The sequence below is a fragment of the Erythranthe guttata genome, chromosome 14, assembly GCF_056151865.1.
Source record: "Erythranthe guttata isolate IM_541 chromosome 14, IM_541, whole genome shotgun sequence".
NCBI classification, from domain to species: Eukaryota; Viridiplantae; Streptophyta; class Magnoliopsida; order Lamiales; family Phrymaceae; genus Erythranthe; species Erythranthe guttata.
The window spans coordinates 13,436,685-13,458,720 of NC_142546.1; the positions used below are offsets into that span (position 1 = coordinate 13,436,685).

The window sequence follows — 22,036 nt, forward strand, 5'->3', positions numbered from 1 at the left end:
GGGGTGATTAGGGAAATGTGTTTCCCTAAGTCGCACACGAACGGATTTATAATACCTAGAACGTTCGCACGGTTATTGAACTTTATAAGAGGTCTCGGTGAACCAATGCCTCTAGTTCAATCGGGACATGTGCTACGAAGGGATCGTACTGTACGCTAACTATATCATAAGGTTCTTGCAGGCACTTCATTTGTATCTAGGGAATCATGATGCGTAGTTGCTAGACGCCAATCTTGATTCGTTGGGCACCGATTTGATCGGGGATTAGGTAAAATGAGTTTTACTCTAATCGGGACTCTTGGGAGGAGTTCGTATAAGAACAATGTGTTGTTCGAATCACAAAGAGTTGTGAGCCCACGGCTAGCATACACCTGAACCATTGAGGGTCACACTTCTCGTGTAATATAGATCCTTGATAACAACAAGCATAGATTAATGTGTTAATCTTTGAACGATTGGATGTCGATATGATTGAATCCAAGATTCGTAATTGTGAATTGCGGATTGGAATAAACGTGGAGAAAGAGAGAAATGCGGAATTTAGTGAACTTTCTAAATTGGGAAGTTTCCCGATTTAGCAAGTCCACTAAAGTGGAAGTTTCCAATTTTGGAAATCGGAAATTTCGAAGAGGCACTCGTATCGACGAGGACTTTGAGCTCGTCACAAATATAATTTTGTTATAATTTTGTGGACGATCGTTTATTAGAAACGAGGCCAACGAGGGAATGGGCTTAATGCATCAGTGGGTCAAGCCCAATGACTTAAGCCCACTAGGGTTGAAAACCCTAGGTATAAATAGACCTCAAACAAGAGTTTGAGATCAGTTTTTTTCAGCACCAAAACCCTAGCCGCTCAGCCCCCTTCGGCCGTTGCTGCCCCGCACGCGCCACCGCCGACCACCGCCGGAAACACCGCCGGTTTTCTCCTCTTTTTCCTTCGTTTTATTCGTGTTGTTATCTAACTCGTTTACATCTAGTGCTGTAGTTCGAGTGGGTCGAAAATACGAGGTGAAACCTAATTGGAGAGGAGCTGCTGCCCCGACGAATCCACGCACCGCCGCACGCGCCGCACCGCCGCTCACGCGCCGCCGCTGCTGCTGCCATTCGTCACCGTTCGTTGCTTGCTGGATCAGCTTGTTCCAGCCGTGAATTGCAGCCCCGAGGATTGGTAATTTGCAGCTTGTACGTGACTCGTTCTAGGATTTCGATTCGTCGAAATCACACGCTACAAGAGGTAAATGAATCGAAACTTTCGTAAATTAATTCGAGCATGTTTTGTATGAATTGTAATTTATGATTGTGTGTAATATGTGATTACGTGTTTCGATTTCATTGAATGATGAATAAGCATGTTTCGTGATTTTCGGTTTTATGTATTTTTCAATTAAATCGATAATTACCATATGTATGGCGGAAGCGTTAAGGTACGTTGACTATGTGATTAGTTTATGCATGTAATCGAAACTAGTTCGATATAAAAAATTTAAATTCCGCTGCGTATACATGCACGATCCCCAACATGGACTTATCCCTATATATTTTCCATATTAGGGGTGTATATCGAATGACCCCATTATTAAAACTAAAATGTAAAATATTGTTTAATTTTTTACTAATACTGTTTTAATTTTCAGAAAAAAAAAATCACATTCTAATTAGTAAATAATTTTATAATTAATAGTTAATAGGAGTTTAATTGATTAATTGACTTTAAAACATGTGTATGTTTATCGTAACTCGTATATCTATCTTCCAATCGTAAAAGGACTCTAGGTATATTTCCTTATTATATATATATATATATATATATATATATATATATATATATATATATATATATATGAAAGCTAGGGTTCGAAGCTTCGTTTGTCTAACAGTTTAGAGAGAGAGAGAGAGAGAGAGAGAGAGAGAGAGAGATCTAGAGGAGCATGGAAGTACCTATTATCGGGAAGGGGCTGGGTGGTGCTCTCTCCTATCTGAGGTTTCGGGGAATACTGAAACAAATCTACTGGTGCGGTCGAAGATCTGATATGAAGAAATCCATACTTGAGGCCGCCGCCCCCATTCATAACGATAACGATGATGTTGTCAAAGAAATAAGAATTGATAGGTTAGACGAGCATGGAAGAATTCTTACACCTAAAGAAGCCTTCCGAAGATTTTCACATCAGTTCCATGGAAAGAAGCCCGGATTTAAAAAACGACAAAAGCGTATTCGTGAATATCAGAGCCAGATTAAGGAGATGATGATGAAACCTAAGGATACACCGTTCAATTCCGCCGAGAGAATGTCGATTTCTCAACACAAACTACAAACACCGCATCTTCTTTTAGGCGGCAATTACGTCATCTAAGCTACTTGAAGAATTCAGATCCTTTCCTGCAGATATATATCTTCTGGTAATTAATTAATCTTTAACTTTTTATTAATTCACGTATTGATATTTGCTAAACCTAGTCTTTCATTATATATATCGTACAAATTATTATTATATTTCTCTTTCAATTTGATGTGGTTAGATATGCAATGATTCATAAACTTGTTAGGATTTATATTAATTCGATTGTCTTTTCTATCTTGGCCAATTATATTTTGTGATATTTCTTTTTTAGGATTCGTATTCGAAGGAATCTACAACCTTCACTCTTGTATAATAGTTTGCAAATCATTTGAGAGACGTAAATCATACTAGGTTAATCATGTGTGACAAACTCTACATAACGACCGTTGAGAAAGAGATTCGAACGTGGGGTCAATTGGCACAGACTCACTTCCTACAACTGCTGGACACGAGATCTTCTTAACTAATAGGATTGGAGTTGCACAAAAAGGGTCTATGAGACCAAAAAGAAATTGGAAGACTTGCAAGGTAAGACAAAAAATTTCCTCTATTTATTTTCTTTCAAAAAGGAAAGCTATATTTTAATTCCACTCTAATTTAACGTAGTAAAAGACAGAACTATTCTTAATAATAAAAAAATAGAAAACTGAAACAGAAATTTAATAGCTAATTAATGGAAAATATTACCCTCAGAGAATATATATATATATATATGTCATAATATTGCTTGAGGATTAAAACATAGTACTTCCTAGCTAGCTCCATAATCAACAATATGTTGAAATGCATAACAGCAGGCCCTTTTGTTTTATAAGCAAATAATGAATTAGGGCATCTATCAGTAAATGACATGCCTTGAAAACAAGTACATGGGTCGAGTAAAATTGAAAACAATATATATATATATATATATATAATGGGTTAATTAGTAAAAGTCAGATATACTAATTGTATTGGTAGGGGGGTTAGTCTAGAGAAAAACGAGTTATCTTTTAAAAAAATCAATCAGCTCACAATTACTCTACCCATCACTAGCTAGCTCGGATTCTAATGCATTAACTCAAAAATTAAATCTCCATATTTATTTATATAAAAAATAAAATCGTGTCAGAGTCTTCCTTTTCTCATGTCTTACAAAACCAAATTAATGATACATAAAAATATCGGAAATAAATAAATAAATATGATAGACAGGTAAATGTGTAGTGTATATATTAAGAAGCCAACAATGGATTAATTAATGGTGACATTTTAACAGTTTTTAGAGTATTGTTCCAGCAAACCCTAGCTATATATATATAGGGGGGGGAATGGAAGGAGAAGACTGAAGATCTGAAAAAGATAGAAACAGCCAGATCTGGAGATATACTAAAAAGGCATTATCATCATCATCATCATCGTATGATCGATCATGAGAAAATGTAAAAATAATTCCCAGAAAAAGGCGATCTGACACAAAAACACAATCATAACATTCCTTTTATATAATGATGATGATGATTACCTTTCTCTCTCCTCCTTGTGAAAATTCAAGTCAACAATCATCCCCTAATCATTACTAACTAAAAACCCTTAGCTTGTCCCCCAATTCATCATCTACTAAACTTATAAACAAATTTCTGTTCAATTAATGGGGGTAACAGATTAAGAAAAAATACCTCTGGATATATCTCGAAGAGCAGTGGATCGGAGCAATTATAATTGGGGGGAATGAAGCCTGGTCCGACGACAAATAAATAGATATGGTGTTCTTCATCAAGACTACAAATCAGATATCAACCAAAACTATATAGTCCTCGATCCAGACAACATTCCCCTCAACTAAATAGGCTCCCATTTTAATTTGTTCATCTTCATCTCCATGTATACTCACACTCATTCACAGCTTATTTATATATATTTTTGTTTCTGGCCTCTCATCCTTTTTTATCCCCCCCAGAACTCCCCCCTTCTCTCAAGAGAGAGAGAGAGAGAGTTATGATGAATAATTGATTGAAGAATGAGTAAATGATTTGTTATAGAAGAGGAGGGGAGTGGCCTGGGTTATAATGAGAGGGGCTAAAAACCAAGGTAAAAAAGACAAAACTCTGTCCCTACTCTTTCATTAATTAATTAATTAATTGTTGTTTATGTGTGTATGTATCATGATTCATGTATGCATGCGTGTCTACTTATCATGGATATATGATTGTGTCATCATCAACATTATATATTTCTTATAAAAAAAAAAAAAAAAGAAGAAGCCAATTATGAAAGAGATCTTGTACTGTTACTCCATTGAAACTTGTGTTCAACATTGGATTGACTAGTCATGCATTAACTGCACATGAGTGAATATTACTATATTATCACCAAGGAAATTCCATTTTATTTAAATTTATTACTATGATCATTGTGTTAATTAATACTATATGGCCCCTTTTGGTTTGGATAATAATGGGTGATAGACAGAATAGTCACCCCTAATCAGACATTTGGTTCGTTAGACAAGAACCCGTGATAGATTAAAAGCCCGGTATCTAATCATGCAATTGGTTGATAAATTATCCTACCCCATGAGGTCTGATTGTGTAATCATCCATTGGATTAAAACGTGAAATGACGAGAAGGGCCTTACACTAGGCCAAAACTGCACACTGGCGACGAAACTTTGCGACGAAAAAAGGATATTGGCGACGAAAATTGAACACTTGCAACGAAAAAATATCGTCGCAAAGGAGACACAAAAAAGGTCGCCAAACCGCTCGTCGCAAAGGCTGCGACGAAACGTTATTTTCGTCGCAAAATGTTGCGACGCTTCCATATTTCGTCGCAATAATTCGTATTTGCCAATTTATTTTCGTTTGCGACGAAATTTGACAATCGACGCAAATCTCCTAGTCATCTTGCGACTATTGTGCGAAAACGTCGCGATTAGTTTGTGCAAATGTGCGACGAAAATGATTTTTGTCGCAATTTACCCATATATTTGCGACGTTGTACAAAAACGTCGCAAGTTTTTTTTTCTTTATCATATTAAATAATAAATAAGCTGTAATTAATTAATTAGCAATTATAATAACACAAAATTAACTATTAGGTCAAAGAACACATCACATTCAAATTTATTCCATCACATTAAAATCATAAAATTAAGTGAAATAAACTACAAATTCGAAACTACACTCAAACTTAAAAAAAAATATTGTAGCAAAAAAGTAAAACAAAATAAAAAAAATAAAAATTGGTCCATACTTTCTTCATTGTTCATTAGAAGTAGTTTGTTGTGGAGAAATACACGACTTTGTCGTCTCAAATGCTCGTTCAAGGAGTTGAAAGCTTTGCTGAATTTATACACTTGATCATTATAAACTCTTTCCATCCGTGCCTGAAAAGAATGTACAAGTACATAAGTGTTACATAAATACGAACAAGGACAAGTTAAACAAAAATACGGCACCACAACAACTAAAGCATGAAGTTATACCTAAAGTGCCTCTGGCAATACAAAACACCCAAATGATCTTGCAACATATATAAAACAAAATTTTCAACATATAAATAAAATCAGAGCCATCTCAGACGAAGTAGATGCTATGATAACATAGTATCAAAAACATAAGCAAACATCACATAAATATATTGCTGAAAATTTACTAAAAAAAACTCATACTTGTGACTTGGTGTTCAGTGTCCTAGAAAAGATCGTGTTCTCGTTTGTCACCATTTTCTCTTCGTCAGCATATAAAATCGAATTTGCTAGCATAAGGGGATCTGATTTCTCCATGAAAGACAAAAAAAAGTTGACTTGATGTTTAAAATACTTCTGCTAACAAACAATTCCGTGCTTCATCCACCATTTGATACCAACATAGCCCCCACTGCTCCCCTGTAATACGCACTTGTCACAGCTCTGTACCTGTTTTGTGAAAACATTTATCGCTTAATTGTTTCGGAATCTAAACATTATGTATGTATTTTTTCCAAATTGAGTGCAATACGATGCAAACTCGAGAAACATCCAATCACTTAATAATACATCAGTCGTAATAACTCAACAACATAAGCCACATTGCTAAGAACCACAAAGGAAAAACAAACAAAGGAAATAGATTAAGTATATGAGTGCATCTTTAACCGTTCCTGTTAATTGCTGTCTGAAATGTTATATGTGATAGAAATAGATGTGATCAGCATACCACTAATATATACACACTGAGATCATCATAGTCGTATGGCTGGTTAGATTCGTAAATTTTTTTTCCCCTTTTTTATCAATCCCACTAATTAGTTGAACTCTTTATTTAGAAGTGGTTCACTAACCTCCATTAACTACAATTTTCAAGAACAAGACTCTTCATCGTAACGAGTAAAGGTTAACGATCTAATAAATAGTTCATTTTGCTCAACTATAAAAATTACAAGAGAATTAGTATCACCGTAAAAATTGAAAGTGAAGGGCCAGTTTCATGTGTTGGATTCAAAACCTTGCAGATAACTTGTTTCTAAAACAAAGAGCTAAGCTACTAATTCGTTCTAACCAAAGATTTCGGCTGACAAGACGAGATCGATAAGTTTACCCCCTCGCATTCTAACCACTTACTTATCAACGATCAACGATCAACCCAAACCCTTGAGTTATTAACTAAAAATCGGAGCACGTATGTACAAACGGCAACATCAAACAAATTAGAGCTAAGAACTAAATCTATGTGTAATTGTGCTCAATTTCCAATTCAAAATCTTGAATTGAGAACAAAACAAGAAAACCAAGACTACATGCTCCCCCAAATCCAACATCGAATTACAGCTCTTTATATGCGAGCTAGTAAATGCACCAAATGCAGCTTCTAATTGATTCCAAACAAACTTCCAGAGCAATCCATATATATTTTACTTAAATCTCTACTATTAAACTATAAATAAATAAAAACAATAAAAAATTAATCACTCTAATGTATTGGTGCATACTTCACTGAATATCTTATCACACTTAAAACACTGAATAATCAACTTCCCACCAATTTAGTTATTCCTATGAGTGTACTGTATATTATCAAATTATAGATATCACAATCTTATGAGTGCAAAAGCTCAATTATAGATTAAATGTACCTCCAAACCAATTATATATTCAGGAACTCGTTACCTTGTAGAGAGAATCAGGGGGAAAACAGTATTCACGAAGAGATAGTTCTGCAGGGAGAAGGACAAAGGGGCGATGGCTGTGTACGGGGAGAAGACGAACGGCGACAACAGAGGCGAATCATGGAGGTGAAGAGACGGAAAATCGTGGCAGCGAATCGTGGAGGTGAAGAGACGGCAAATCGTGGCGGCGAAGAGATGGCAAATCGTGGCGGCGAATCGTGGAGGTGAAGAGACGACAAATCGTGTAGGTGAAGAGACGGCAAATCGTGGCGGCGAATCGTGGAGGTGAAGAGACGGTGAATCGTGGCGGTGAAGAGACGGGGCGAAGTGCAGCGGTGAAGCGTGGGGACGAAGTGCGGCGGCAAAGAGAAGATCAATCAGGGAGAGGGAGAGAAAAGAGCAGCGAGAAGAATTAAATTAGGGCTTTATGTGAATGCTCAGTCAACTGCGATGTTTAATAGTACTTCAAAATAAAAATACATTTAACTATTGCGACGAACCCCCATTAACTAATTCGTCGCAATAGAGAACAGAGAAAATTACGACTTTTCACACATTCGTCGCAATAAATTGTTATAATATATAAACCAATGTATGTTGCGACGAAACTTAACTTTTCGTCGCCCAAATTATATTTTTTTTAAATATTATTAGAATCATGCGACGAATAATTAAAAATCGTCGTAAAACGAGCGGGAATTTTTATTTTTACCAAATTTCGCGACGTTTACTAACTAATCGTCGCAACAATTAACAAAAAATATATATTAAAAGAAACATTTTACCTCTTTGCGACGAAAGTCACAATTTCGTCGCAAGAATTTTTCTTTTGCAAGCGAATTTTTTGTGTTGCGACGAATGTTGGCAATAATCGTCGCGAGCCTGCTACGAAATTAATTTTCGTCGCTACAGAATCGTCGCCAAAATGCAGTTTTGGCCTAGTGTTAGTTGTGCTATTATTTACCATAAAAATGACTATAAATAAATAATTAAATAAAAAAAGTCCCATTATCTATTGTGCAATAAATTATTTTGTAAACTCCATTTCATTTTACAAATATTATATTAGATTCTATTGTCTGTTCATTGAAATACAAATACTGAGTTAGTTCGTTTAATTGACAATATATTTTGATGTTGAATTACTTTAAATTTTTTATTGTTGTTGTGAGGGAAATGATATTTAAAGTGTTATAAGGGGTATTTTGTAATTTCATAACTTATCAAATGATTAATGATGGATGCCCATATTTTGTAATTTCACTACACTCTTGTTAAAGTTATCCAACAAACCAAATACAAAATATTTGTTATTATATAATCATGAACAGTGCAATCTTGTATAATCCAACAAAATTAATCAATTCTATCCATCCAACCAAAAGAGCCCATGTATATATATACACATAGACATAGTGTAGTGAACATGGAGCAAATCATTAATGATGGATGCCCATATTAATTAGAAATGAGTCAGAGGAGTAGTTGAGTTACATTATTTAATTCAATTTTCGGTTTGCAAAAAAAGGTACCCTTTTGCTAGAAATCGATCGAGTCAAGTGGGACTAGCTGGCACCAACCTACCTAGGGTTTATTTATTATCATTCATTCATTCATAGTCTAAAATTCAAATGTAGACCTTAGTCTTATTAGTGGGGGCCAAAAAAATTGTTGTCAATGTAAAACATTTTATGGTCTGATTCTCTCTTTGGACTTTATAAATTTTATTCCACAATGAGGCCCTTTAATATTTGGGCCCATATTATTATCAGTTGGACCACTTGTGACTGAAATAAAAAATCGTTGATAAATTCGAGTAATTCATTTAAAACTAGTTTGATCTCGACATGTTAACATAAGGAATTCGTCTAAAATGGTTAAGCAATACCCTTCAAGTATTTATAATTTCATCTTATAAGCCTTTTTGGCAGCTTGTGTTTTGATCTAGTACAGAAGCAGAAATGACGAAAATTCAGCAATAAAATATGAGAAATTATAAAGGGTTGGTTGGTTGATGACAAACTAATGAATAATTATTGTGTTGATCGATGAATATGCCATATTATTTGAAGATTATATGTTATACCCGCAACTAGTACAAATAGTAGAGAAACAACAAGTTGGGACAAATTAAACATGACGTAGAAACGCATATGAATACTAATTTTTGGAGTAGAAACGAAGAAGAAAAGCAACTCCGAGAATCAAGAGGGGAAGTATAAATAGCAAAATCTTGGAGGAGGAAGATTCGTGGTTTGGTGGTGTGGAAGAAGCAATTGTTGGAGGAGTATTAGTATTGGATGGATATGTGAATGTGGATACATCAAAATCACCAATCAAGAATTCCTTCATCTTCTCTTCTGCTTCTTTGCTGTGCCCAACATCTTCAAAATCACTTGTTGCATCCTTCCCTTTTTACATAATGATTTAATTCAATCTCACTCAAATACTACATTACACATATAAATATATTGATGATGATGATGATGATGATTAAGTGAATAATAGGTACCTGTGGACATATACAAGATTTCATCACCCCCAGGATGCTCCTCCAGAAATGGTGTCACATCATACACCTATTCATTAATTAATTAATTAATACACACAATTCACAATTTAACTTGATAATATATAGTTTCATATTGTACCAAATTAATTAGGTCAGGAAATGAATCAAACAACATTAAGATTCAGATCAAAGGCATATAATTAATTAATTAATAATCCTTGTAGAAGTAATTTCCAATTAGTTTGGAGTTTGATTTGGTAATTGCAATCTATGAGAAATCAAAAAAGTTATTGTTATAAAAAAGTAAAAAGAAGCTAGCTAATCTTGTTCTTAGCATATTCGTATTACAATCGAGATCCCCGCGGAGCAACTTTTGTCAGCAAATAAATAAAATAAAAACAAATAATTAATTAATTATAATTCCAACAAAGAAAGAAAGAAAGAAAGAGAAGAGAAGAGAAGAGAAGAGAATTGATTGAAAACCTTGGCATTGATGATAAGCCAGCAGTCGTCCTTGTTGTTGTGCTTAGCTACATCCTCAAAGGCATGAACAACTTTTTCTGCCATTTTTCTTCTCCCTTTTACCCAACTACCAAAATCACTCTGTTTCCTTTTCTTCTCTTCTCCCACCATACACCAAGATGGGTGGGTGGGTTGGTTTAATATATAATAATTACAATAATTCCACCAATACTGACCTGTATCGTGTGGACCATATTTAATCTTCAAACCCTTTTACTACTTTTATTTTCGAATTATTATTTATTTATTAGCCCATTCTTCCTTCACCAACCTAACGCTCTTGGGTAGGTAGGTGCGGCGCGGCACCTACATCTATAATTTATTTACTGGGCATTATTAAAACTCCAATTATTTCAATTCAAATTGATCATCATATACTATTAATTAGATCCTAATTCATATCTACACAAAATGTTTACAAGAGATCGAGATTATGCTTATTTAGAAATTAGACGTCGCACTACTGGCATAATAAGGTAGCTAGGACTAGTGATAATCGCATGATTAGCAAAAAAACCCAAGGTATGGTCATCATCAATCACAAGAAATTAAACCTGAATGCATTGCACACAAAATCAAAATGACATCACATGACCTGGAAGGAGAAGAAAACAAATTACTAGGTACAGTCGTTTTTAGAGGGACACATGACAAATAAAATAATACAATTTAATTATTCCACAAAAATAATACAACGGCCGGCCTTAATAGAGAAAAAAAGGAGTCCATCAGATATTATTTATTATGCATGTGACTGTGTCAATGTGAGAGACATACATTGATAGGTTTCTCTCGATCGTATCATATCATATGAATATGATGATGGCTCGCATCATCTCTAAATTAAGAAGAGTAGAGAAGAGAGGAAACAATTTTAAAAAAAAATTGTAAAACGTAAATATTGTGAAAGCCGCCAAGGTTGAGAATTAGAATTTTCAGAATCGAATAAAATGAATTTGAATACAGACCAAGTGAAGCATGATGATGTATCTTTCTTTTCAACATTCTCCGCATCAGCTAATAATTTAATAAACATAGATATTATTATTAGTATATTGTTGGAAATTGAATTTTTTGGCTGATAAAACCTATACTATCATATAAGAAATTTGACTATTATTCTCTCTCTCTATATATATATATATATATGCATGGAAAATTGGCTTGTGAATAGGGCGGCTAGCGCGAATAAGCTGTTTGCTGTCCAAGGAGAACCGGTCTTTGAAAGCTAATCAAACGGTTTAGAATGATTGAATGTGATCATCATCAACACACGCGTTAGAACAACATGTATAAGTAAAATGGAGCATGAAACTGAACAAGTGCATTACTAATTAAAATATGGAATATAAGTTTTCATGGACCTTAATTATATATGTTGATATTACATATCTGAGTAAGTTTATTTGGATTATTCAAAAACCCAATTGCTCAAGTTTTATGGAGACAAATCGCAATATTTCTAGCTAAAAAGCAAATCTTTTTTCTGTGAATAAATGGATCACACTGAAAATGATTAACTAGCAGACAAGTTAAGTTGTCCGGAAAGCAGGTGTAGGGTTGCCTCTTAGATTAGCCAACCAAAAATAGTAAGAGTAACTTTTATTTGAATGTAATTGCTTATATGTATCAGAATTCACAATTTTTTATGCTTCTTTTTCGATATCGCAATGTACGATGTTTGAGGTCCATATGGAGTAATTGATTTGGCTAGAACTACGAACTATTAAGGCATTAATTAATAATAATCATGTCATAAATTTTAAGATTCTGTGTTTAAATGTGCAAAGGACTTGAAAAAACATGTTAAGTTTTGGAATTGATCACAGAACACTCTTTTGAAGCCAACCTGTCTATATATCTTGAGGGTTGCATACTTACATGGTTGTTGGAACAAATATACGTTGTGAATTCCAATACAGCATTTTGAGTTTGCGCTCACTTTGTCCCTATAGTGTTGCGCACAGATTACAAGCTATCAATGTATGAAGCTCATATTTACTACATCCATTAATTCTTGTATCAGAATTTGCAACATTCTTCGCTTTCGTATATTTCAAATGAGCAAAACTGAATCTTAGTCGTCTTATTATTTCATTTATTTTTCTTCATGTGTACTTTGCTCCAACAGTTAACAATCCGTTGAGTCATTACGTGCTTCTTTTAATGTGTTGTATGAGGTGCAGAAAAATGTAAAAAAAAAAAGCATTGAAATGGGAATATTATTTGATCATAAAAACTGTGTTTGATGTGAGTAGTTCATGGTTCTCTAGCTCAGAAAACAACAAAGAGTAAATTTATTAAATCTCATATCAAAGGCCTGAATTAAACAGGGAAAGATGCAGCAAGCACTTATTAGCTGGATGGAGAATCGGTGCCCACAAAGCCCCTTTTACTTGACTTTTTCGTCACATGACGAATTCCATTTTATTATTCCATCCGAAAACAAAAAAAAAAAACAAAAAAAAAAAGAAAGGAAACAGAGACTGATTGATCACTGACCAGTCAGCAGCATTGTAAATAATTTAGCCATGGCGGTGTAGTGGAGCACCGTTGGAGTTTCTGGTGAGAGAGAGGTGGACCCCAGGGTCGTTGTGTTGAAAATTAGTATTGTATAGGATTGAATTGTTCAGTCCCTGGACGTTGCTGTTTAAGTATGCTGCTGTCATTGGAGTACGCATTCCCCTCTTACTTTTATTACTACTACTCCCATCTTCATCGCTCTCACTGCTTGATCTACTGCTGTTTTGCAGTGTCCTCGGGTTGCCCACAAAGTGCTTCTTCTTCTGGGAAGTGTGACTTGACAATTCCATTATAGCTCCTTTGTTTTCGCCAGCAAGTGTGATGACTCTCATACCCAATCCTTCACTTTCGGAAGGTTTCTTGGTGCTCGCACGGCTCTTTATTGATTCTCTCTTTCCATTGGAAGAAGAATGAGCATTGTTGTTGTGGCCTCTGGGGCTTTTCATTGGTTTGTCGACAACGGTGGTGTGTTGCTCGAGCACCGTTTTGTGCTCGATGAGTGGGCCGCCATCTGCGTGTATTTGCGCTGGTGGTAATGTGAAAGGGGATGGAGGGTGAGATAAAGGCTTGATTTGAGGAGATTGTGAAGGTGGTGGGGTTCTAATTTCCAAAGGTTTGATTTCTTTTGGAGATGATGGTATTGGCTTTGCGGCGTTTGTTGGCTTTGAAGAGGATGGTGGAGTCTGTGGTTTTGTTTTAGGAGGAGTATTGGAGTTTGCTGTGAAGGTTGATCTTTGGACAGGAGAAGACCTCGGCGGGGATCTTGTTGGAGTTGGAATTGGTGACTTTGGTGGAGACCTTGGCGGAGATGGCTGAGGAGCAGGAGCCACAATTGGAGACCTAGTTGCTGGTGGTGCGGGGGATCTTGTTGGAGCTGCAATTGGAGACCTTGGGGGAGCTGCAATTGGAGACCTTGGTGGAGTTGCAGCTGGTGCAGGGGTGGTTGCAATTGGTGACTTTGGTGGAGCCGGAGGGGTTGCAGGAGACGGTCGTGGTGGTGGTGCAGCAGCAGCGGCAGGAGGAGGTGGAAAAGAGGGCCTAATTGGAATGGAGGGTCGAACTAAGGCTGGCATAGGAGCTGGTGGGCGAGCAGGAATTGCTGGTGGGGGTGCCTGTGCAGGGGCTGTTGATGGAGGTGCCTGTGGACGAGTAGGAATTGCTGGTGGGGGTGCCTGTACAGGAGGTGGAGGTGGTGGTGGTGGGCGAGTAGGGGCTGTTGGTGGTGGTGGTGCAGGGGCACGAGCAGCCAAGGAAGAAAAACGGAACCATGCGGGACGAGGCTGTTGGCTTGCCATAACAATCTCTAACAAGTTGTTGTTTCTGTATGATGAAATGACAAAGAATGAAAACAATGAGGGTGTGATATATATAATGTAATAGACAAAGCATGAAACACGAGCGTATGTGTGTACAACAAAGAGAGGAAAAGGAGGATAGATAGATGGTAAGAAAAGTATCAGATTCAGCAGAGGAGAAGGAGGAGGAGGAGGAGGAGAGAAACATTATATTAATAATTATATTAATTACAGCTCAGAGAGTATAATGTTCGAATTACGGTTGGTATCACCTTCTTCTTCACCTCGGACGGTCTCTTTTGAAGATGATTCACATCTCTATATATCTCTCTGTTTTCCTGATTCCATTCCACTATCAGCGAATAATCTCCTTCTCTCTATTCCCGCTTTTTTTTCTTTCTTTTTTTAAATGAACAAAAAAGTCAGCTTAACAAAGACAGCTCCTCAAACACAATCTCCTTTTCTTTTCTCTTACAATATCTAGAGATTCCATGTTGGACATAAAGCACACTTTGCTTCTTCACAAGTGGATTCCCTCTGTCTATTTATATTTATAATTAGTTTGTACCTTTACATATTTTTCAGCTTCCAAAAGAAGCTTGCATATTTTAGTACTTGTTGACTACCTAATACTTACAGCAATAAAATTAAACATCATATTCATTCATGGCTCTCCTAGTCATACACACAATAGAAACAACTATTAGTACATATTATTGCATCCAAAATTAGGTAATTTTATAGGGAAGACTTGTCATGTGTCATTCTCAGACAAAAAGATCACTACTCTGATGGTAATGGTAAAGTGAAGGATGGAAATTATTCTTGAGTATTCATTCATGCTAACAATACCTTCTTTCTCATCAAAGCAACCGGTTCCCTTTTCTTCCCAAAACCTTCCAACTAAAACATAAACTTTACTAATCACCACTTATATAGCAACAACTACTTACTTAGAGAAAATTGATGTCGATCACCTATACCTATTCGATAGGAACCAATGACATTAATTATTATAGGAGTAGCACACTCTCCACCGTTTGATACTTTGTAGTTCACTGGCTAATTTTAACAACAAGAGACTATACATTGAAAAACAAATCGTTGCTTTTATTTGAAAGAATGTATATATAAAATGAATTTAGGAAAAATCATGGGATACAAGCATATATAAACAACAGGGTTGTTATGAATCAAGGCCATTTAGTGAATTCAAAAACTTTGAAGACAATGTCGATTCCAGTAGGGATCTGCCAAATGAAGAGGAGTAAATTGAAGACATTGAGGGCAATGTGAAGATTTCTAGCAGTTTCATTTCCCTTCTGCATTGGAGGTACTAATGCAGCAGCAGCTGCCCATAGAATTGTTATGCCTGTTACATTAATTTAGATAACCCCATCAATCAAACAAACTTATTGTTAAAAATGTAGAGAAAATAGAAGAAGACTTGCCTGCACCAGCAAAAAGATGAGTGCCAGGGAAAAGCTTTCCAGTGCGGAGCCAAGTATTGAGACCACCAAAGATAGCTTCAGACACACCAAAAGCAAGCAATATGGATCCTGCATTGAAGTGCTTCTCTCTGTATGACCCTTTTATTAACTCCTTCCTTTCCTGCCATTTTTCTATATTATTCACTTTAATACCCTTTTATATTTTCTACACAGCATACATTCATTTTAATTCTCTTTAATGTTTTAGTTCTGAAGAAGAAAGAAAACCTCAACAACAACAACAACATGGCTTTTGATTTTCTGACTCACTAGTTTACCTCAGTGAGCTGCTGGATCTTGGCTTCAAGCGGCGACGGCGACGGAGTTGGTGCTGGTGCGGCGCCGTCGGGGGTGACAGGAACAGGCTTGAGTTGCTTCTTGAGGTCAGAAACCTCCTCCTGTATAGTGCGAACCCTCCTCCATTGCCAGCCAAGATAACCAGCATACACAGTGTATATAAAAAGACCACCCATCACTATCGGATGTATCAATGCAAACGATCTCCCTTCAAATATCCCAAATTCCCCTCCAGCAGCTACCGCTTCCTTTTTTTTTTATTTAATTACACAAAAAACAACAAAGATCAGCACACATGAACATTTAATTACAACGACAAACATACGTACATACATACCTCGGGGTGTAAAAAGAAAGGCAATGCGAGTGCTGTGAGAGGGAGAGAAGCTGAGTTGAGGTGGTGAAGTAGTGCCGTTGTTTGATTGAGGAGGAGTTTATTATTATCTTTGCTTAAGGGTTGGTTTTGAGATGATGATTTTGAAATGATGGTCTGTTGGGTCTGGGAAACTGATGAGACTAGTACTTTGGAATGGAAATGGGGTTGCTGCTTTGAAGTAACAAGTTTGGGGAGGCCGAGCGTGGCCGCCGCCGCCGCCATGCTTAATTAATTATGAAGAAATTGAACAGGACGGAATTTGAGAAATTATTGAGAGTGAGATTTTACAGGTTTTTGGAAGCACTCAGAGAATGGGGCGTTTGCTCGCCACACAACAACGACAACTGTGCGTGTGTGTGTGTGTGTGTGTGTGAAACAAAGATAAGGAAAATATGAGGTCTATTTAATTTACAATCATTTTTTGTTTTTTTTGGGTACTACTAACTAACTACGACTCCATACGGAGTAATATAATATATTTGGGTTCTAGTTCACATTAAACGATATGATGGAGGCCCAACTATATATATTTGGGTACTAATATCAAATCTATGGGCTGGAGCATTTCAGTTATCAAGCTCAGTCCATTATATATTTTTTTTAAATAATTCAAATCTAAATAACAATTTCTACAGTTTATCGTAAGAGAAAACGATGGCCGGGGAAGACTATTACAGAAGTTGGTGCTGTTTTGATTATTAATTGGAAAAGGAAACAATCATTTTTTTCCTACACGGCTTGGACACGTTATTAATTCAATTTCATTTGTCTTTACTATTAATCTAATCCCAAAGATGACGTGCACACAATAATATTTTTACTAATTTGATGATTGATGACAGGAGAATATACCGCGCGCCATCCTCAAAAGAATCTTATTCCCTAATAATAATAATATTAATATTAAGTTTTATGATAAATCTTCCTCACGAAATTACCAAGAAAATGAATAAATTCCATAACGTTTCAGAAATCGGTCAGCCGAACGAACCCAGTCCCGGCGGTATTTGAGTGCCAAGTATCACTTAATTATTAGTATACATAATTCATTTGGACAACCTGTACGTACGTGTATATACATACATACATATTGCAATAATTAAAATATCATTCGGGCAAGTGGATATATGAATCATAACAGTAATTGGTGAATACTAATCGTTACTCGTATTTTAATTTATCAAGCTAAGAAAACCAAAATGAGACTCGGGATTGATTGATGTGGATATAGTAAGTGTTTGTATCTGATCTTTCAAAGGCATGGAAGATTATTTAGATAATAATAATAATAAATATAATATTTGTCTAAAGTGACAAATTTGCAAATAATAAATAATGGATTTGGAAGTTAGAAGTGGTCAGTTGGCAGAGGTATTGAGCCAATTTCGTAATGTTGTCACTGTCAGTCTGTCACAACGCAACCTATAATAAATATGGGCTACTACTATACTCCCAAAAGTTATATCATATATCATTGCAATATTTGTTAAATCGAAAAATTGCAATATTATTATTCAATGGCAAATGGAGTTAAACTAAGAAGCATGCGGTCCGTATCAAAGAACTAGGCAATGCCGTCGTCCTCATTCTCACTGTTTCTATTGTATACTACTTTTTTTTCTTTTTCTTTTTTCAAATACTTAACATGCTGAATTTGTCATTATATTTCAAGTTTGAGCTAATATGAAATAATAAAGCAGAGGTATATATATCATTGAACTTATAATTATTATGTGAAGGAATCTCTAAGAAATAGTTTTTCATCAACGGGATGGATGACAAAATGCAATAATTTTGGAGGAAATATTCAGTCAGTCAATGGTAGTTTAGTAAATTCAAGAGATTAAAGTGTAAATACAGATAATTAGTATGACAAATTGAAATTATATATCAAAGGATGAACATAATCAAAATCTGAAGAATCAATCTTAAATCGGATTTATAAATAATCAATATATGTGTTATTCTTATCCACAAGTTACTTTAGGATTAATTACTTTTTGCAAAAGCCATATTTTGCAAAGAACAATAAATTAATTATTTCGTCTTGTTTCAAATATTTATTTACAATTACAATCCTGTGGATCTGGATTGTTTGTTTTCCTGTTTTACCTAATAATAATAATAATAATAATAATAATAATAATAATAATAATAATAATAATAATAATAATAATAATAATAATAATAATAATAATAATAATAATAATAATAATAATAATAATAATAATAATAATAATAATAATAATAATAATAATAATAATAATAATAATAATAATAATAATAATAATAATAATAATAATAATAATAATAATAATAATAATAATAATAATAATAATAATAATAATAATAATAATAATAATAATAATAATAATAATAATAATAATAATAATAATAATAATAATAATAATAATAATAATAATAATAATAATAATAATAATAATAATAATAATAATAATAATAATAATAATAATAATAATAATAATAATAATAATAATAATAATAATAATAATAATAATAATAATAATAATAATAATAATAATAATAATAATAATAATAATAATAATAATAATAATAATAATAATAATAATAATAATAATAATAATAATAATAATAATAATAATAATAATAATAATAATAATAATAATAATAATAATAATAATAATAATAATAATAATAATAATAATAATAATAATAATAATAATAATAATAATAATAATAATAATAATAATAATAATAATAATAATAATAATAATAATAATAATAATAATAATAATAATAATAATAATAATAATAATAATAATAATAATAATAATAATAATAATAATAATAATAATAATAATAATAATAATAATAATAATAATAATAATAATAATAATAATAATAATAATAATAATAATAATAATAATAATAATAATAATAATAATAATAATAATAATAATAATAATAATAATAATAATAATAATAATAATAATAATAATAATAATAATAATAATAATAATAATAATAATAATAATAATAATAATAATAATAATAATAATAATAATAATAATAATAATAATAATAATAATAATAATAATAATAATAATAATAATAATAATAATAATAATAATAATAATAATAATAATAATAATAATAATAATAATAATAATAATAATAATAATAATAATAATAATAATAATAATAATAATAATAATAATAATAATAATAATAATAATAATAATAATAATAATAATAATAATAATAATAATAATAATAATAATAATAATAATAATAATAATAATAATAATAATAATAATAATAATAATAATAATAATAATAATAATAATAATAATAATAATAATAATAATAATAATAATAATAATAATAATAATAATAATAATAATAATAATAATAATAATAATAATAATAATAATAATAATAATAATAATAATAATAATAATAATAATAATAATAATAATAATAATAATAATAATAATAATAATAATAATAATAATAATAATAATAATAATAATAATAATAATAATAATAATAATAATAATAATAATAATAATAATAATAATAATAATATATGGTCAAGGAAAACAGATTTACTGAGTTAATTAAAACAAAATTAATGAAACAAGCTGACTTTGAAAAATGGGGTGGAAATCGATATCAACCTTTTATTGGATTCATCAACAAACCCACTTGCACTTGTATGCATAGCTGCTAATAAAGCCCAATCAAACATCAATGCCGCGTACCACCTATTATTTTTAATATTTATATTTAAATACAATAATAAAAGGGGAAACTACAGATAAATCCCTAATCCAAAACTCAACACACAGATCAGTCCCTAGGTAGTTTCCCCAAGCAATTCAGTCCCTACTCACGCGCCTAACATGCAGTTCAGTCCCTAATAAAATGTGCAAATACTAAAATACCCTTTACTTTATACTAGTTTTACATAACTTATTTCCAACCTCCAACGCGCCGTTTGTGTTACACGCTCTTTGCCCGTTACATTTCAAAAATCAAACAACAAGAAAGAAGCTAAAAAGGTGCAGGAAAAAAACCACCGTTCAGTTTATACCCATTTACAGACAAAGAAGAAACGGAGAAGAAACGAAGAACAAAGAAACAACAAAGAAGGAAGAAACAACGAAGCACGAAGAATCAACAAAACGCAGAAAAATTATACAACGAAAGGAAAAATAAAAATAAACAAACCCATTTCTCGACAATGGTGAAGCAGGGTAAACAACAAGGTTTGATTTTTTTTTTTTCTTTCATTTTCTTGGAAACAGACCCATTTGGGTGTTGCTTAAGCTTGCAAAAAGGTTTATTTGTTGTAGAATTACATGATTTTGAACATATCTTCTCATGGGTATTATGTCTCGACTTTATTCGGTGTTTTCCCTAATCATTAAATCGGTTCCAATATCTGTTTTTCTGTTGTTTGGGTTTGCAAAGATCATTTATTTGTTGTCGAATTTCATGATTTTGTAACAGTTTCCTCATGGGTATTATTCTTCGGTGACATTAGCATGTCCCCAAAGTATTTTGAGTCTTAACAAGGGTTTCATATAGGATATGGGAAATAGGCTTATTGTATTTTTCGTACTAGTTCTATAGTATGTGTCATGGACAGTAATGGTATTAATAGTGCATTTAGATGGTATTGACACAGGGTACTCGAAGTACTGTCCCGAAAGCATTTAGTCCCAACAAGGGATATGTCATATGTAATAATGGTATTGTTCTTGACTTCGGACGGTATTAACACAGGGTACTGGAAGTATAATCTTTGATGGTTCTGTAGTATGTGTCATATGCCACAATAGTATTACTAGTGCATTTGAATGATATTACTAGTGACTTTGGATGGTATTGACATATGGTACTAGAAGTATAATGTTTGATGCTCCTGTAGTATAAGTCATATGCCATAATAATATTACTAGTGCCTTTGAATGATATTACTAGTGACTTTGGATGGTATTGACATATGGTACTAGAAGTATAATGTTTGATGGTCCTGTAGTATAAGTCATATGCCATAATAGTATTACTAGTGCCTTTGAATGGTAATACTAGTAACTTTGGATGGTATTGACATGTGGAACTTTATAGTACGTTGTATTTGTTATAATTGTAGTTTTATGTGTATGTAATTGCAGGAATTGATGTAAAAGAAGATTGCAGTCAATGTATGTATTTTATTTTCGTAGGCCTCGTTTTACAGCAAGGTGATTGAAAGAATGTCTGGGTTGGAGATACAATCGGAAGCTCAATAGGTTCATGGATGCAGGCAGCAGGATGGGAACCTTGATTGCGGCTTTATTTTGCAATTAATTAGTTTGTATAAAGAATATAAGCGTACCATTAAAATGAGCAACAAATACTTTCTAGTCTATTCGATGATACCTTGTCAACACTAGACTTGTACTTACTTGATGAACAAAGCGTACTTCACATGTGTATTCACGAAAAACATACCATAATCGATGTTGATCAGCTCCCACATTGTTCCTATTTATTCTTAATAGTCTTAAACTGAAGAGTTG

The 22,036-nt window shown here is 33.1% G+C and overlaps 3 protein-coding genes and 1 long non-coding RNA gene across 6 annotated transcripts; all 4 read right to left on the reverse strand.

The window, feature by feature from the left end:
• Nucleotides 1-5,400: 5,400 nt before the first annotated feature.
• On the reverse strand, nucleotides 5,401-7,975 carry LOC148765217 (uncharacterized). Its single transcript, XR_016029901.1, has 3 exons — nucleotides 7,471-7,975; nucleotides 5,995-6,240; nucleotides 5,401-5,709 (listed from the first exon to the last, which is right to left on the reverse strand). It is a non-coding gene; the product is annotated as an uncharacterized LOC148765217 (long non-coding RNA).
• A 1,517-nt stretch (nucleotides 7,976-9,492) lies between these two features.
• Nucleotides 9,493-10,667, reverse strand: LOC105956311 (cytochrome b5). Its single transcript, XM_012980154.2, has 3 exons — nucleotides 10,465-10,667; nucleotides 9,982-10,048; nucleotides 9,493-9,880 (listed from the first exon to the last, which is right to left on the reverse strand). The coding sequence occupies exons 1-3, from the start codon at nucleotides 10,612-10,614 to the stop codon at nucleotides 9,630-9,632; spliced, it is 468 nt and encodes a 155-aa protein (XP_012835608.2). The 5' UTR covers nucleotides 10,615-10,667; the 3' UTR covers nucleotides 9,493-9,629.
• A 2,110-nt stretch (nucleotides 10,668-12,777) lies between these two features.
• Nucleotides 12,778-14,902, reverse strand: LOC105956291 (serine/arginine repetitive matrix protein). Of its 3 annotated transcripts, none has more exons than XM_088814644.1 (2): nucleotides 14,594-14,902; nucleotides 12,778-14,346 (listed from the first exon to the last, which is right to left on the reverse strand). In XM_088814644.1, the coding sequence occupies exon 2, from the start codon at nucleotides 14,319-14,321 to the stop codon at nucleotides 13,029-13,031; it is 1,293 nt and encodes a 430-aa protein (XP_088670770.1). In that variant the 5' UTR covers nucleotides 14,322-14,346; nucleotides 14,594-14,902; the 3' UTR covers nucleotides 12,778-13,028. The 3 variants fall into 3 exon arrangements, with proteins under 3 accessions (XP_088670770.1, XP_088670769.1, XP_088670771.1); XM_088814643.1 differs by having other exon boundaries at nucleotides 14,554-14,615; XM_088814645.1 differs by having other exon boundaries at nucleotides 14,582-14,598.
• Nucleotides 14,903-15,410: 508 nt separating this feature from the next.
• LOC105956319 (plant/protein) lies at nucleotides 15,411-16,857 on the reverse strand. Its single transcript, XM_012980168.2, has 4 exons — nucleotides 16,446-16,857; nucleotides 16,090-16,356; nucleotides 15,773-15,932; nucleotides 15,411-15,693 (listed from the first exon to the last, which is right to left on the reverse strand). The coding sequence occupies exons 1-4, from the start codon at nucleotides 16,704-16,706 to the stop codon at nucleotides 15,515-15,517; spliced, it is 867 nt and encodes a 288-aa protein (XP_012835622.2). The 5' UTR covers nucleotides 16,707-16,857; the 3' UTR covers nucleotides 15,411-15,514.
• Nucleotides 16,858-22,036: the final 5,179 nt, after the last annotated feature.

Bases quoted from the DNA above. Each gene is read 5' to 3' on its own strand.
- LOC105956319 (XM_012980168.2), bottom strand. From the start codon at position 16,706: ATGGCGGCGGCGGCGGCCACGCTCGGCCTCCCCAAACTTGTTACTTCA. The intron at 16,357-16,445 runs GTATGTATGTAC...TAAAAAAAAAAG, and splicing joins CTTTCTTTTTACACCCCGAG to GAAGCGGTAGCTGCTGGAGG. The intron at 15,933-16,089 runs GTAAACTAGTGA...GAAAAATGGCAG, and splicing joins AGATCCAGCAGCTCACTGAG to GAAAGGAAGGAGTTAATAAA.
- LOC105956311 (XM_012980154.2), bottom strand. From the start codon at position 10,614: ATGGTGGGAGAAGAGAAGAAAAGGAAACAGAGTGATTTTGGTAGTTGG. The intron at 10,049-10,464 runs GTTTTCAATCAA...ATTAATGAATAG, and splicing joins GGCTTATCATCAATGCCAAG to GTGTATGATGTGACACCATT. The intron at 9,881-9,981 runs GTACCTATTATT...TTATGTAAAAAG, and splicing joins AATCTTGTATATGTCCACAG to GGAAGGATGCAACAAGTGAT.
- LOC105956291 (XM_088814644.1), bottom strand. From the start codon at position 14,321: ATGGCAAGCCAACAGCCTCGTCCCGCATGGTTCCGTTTTTCTTCCTTG.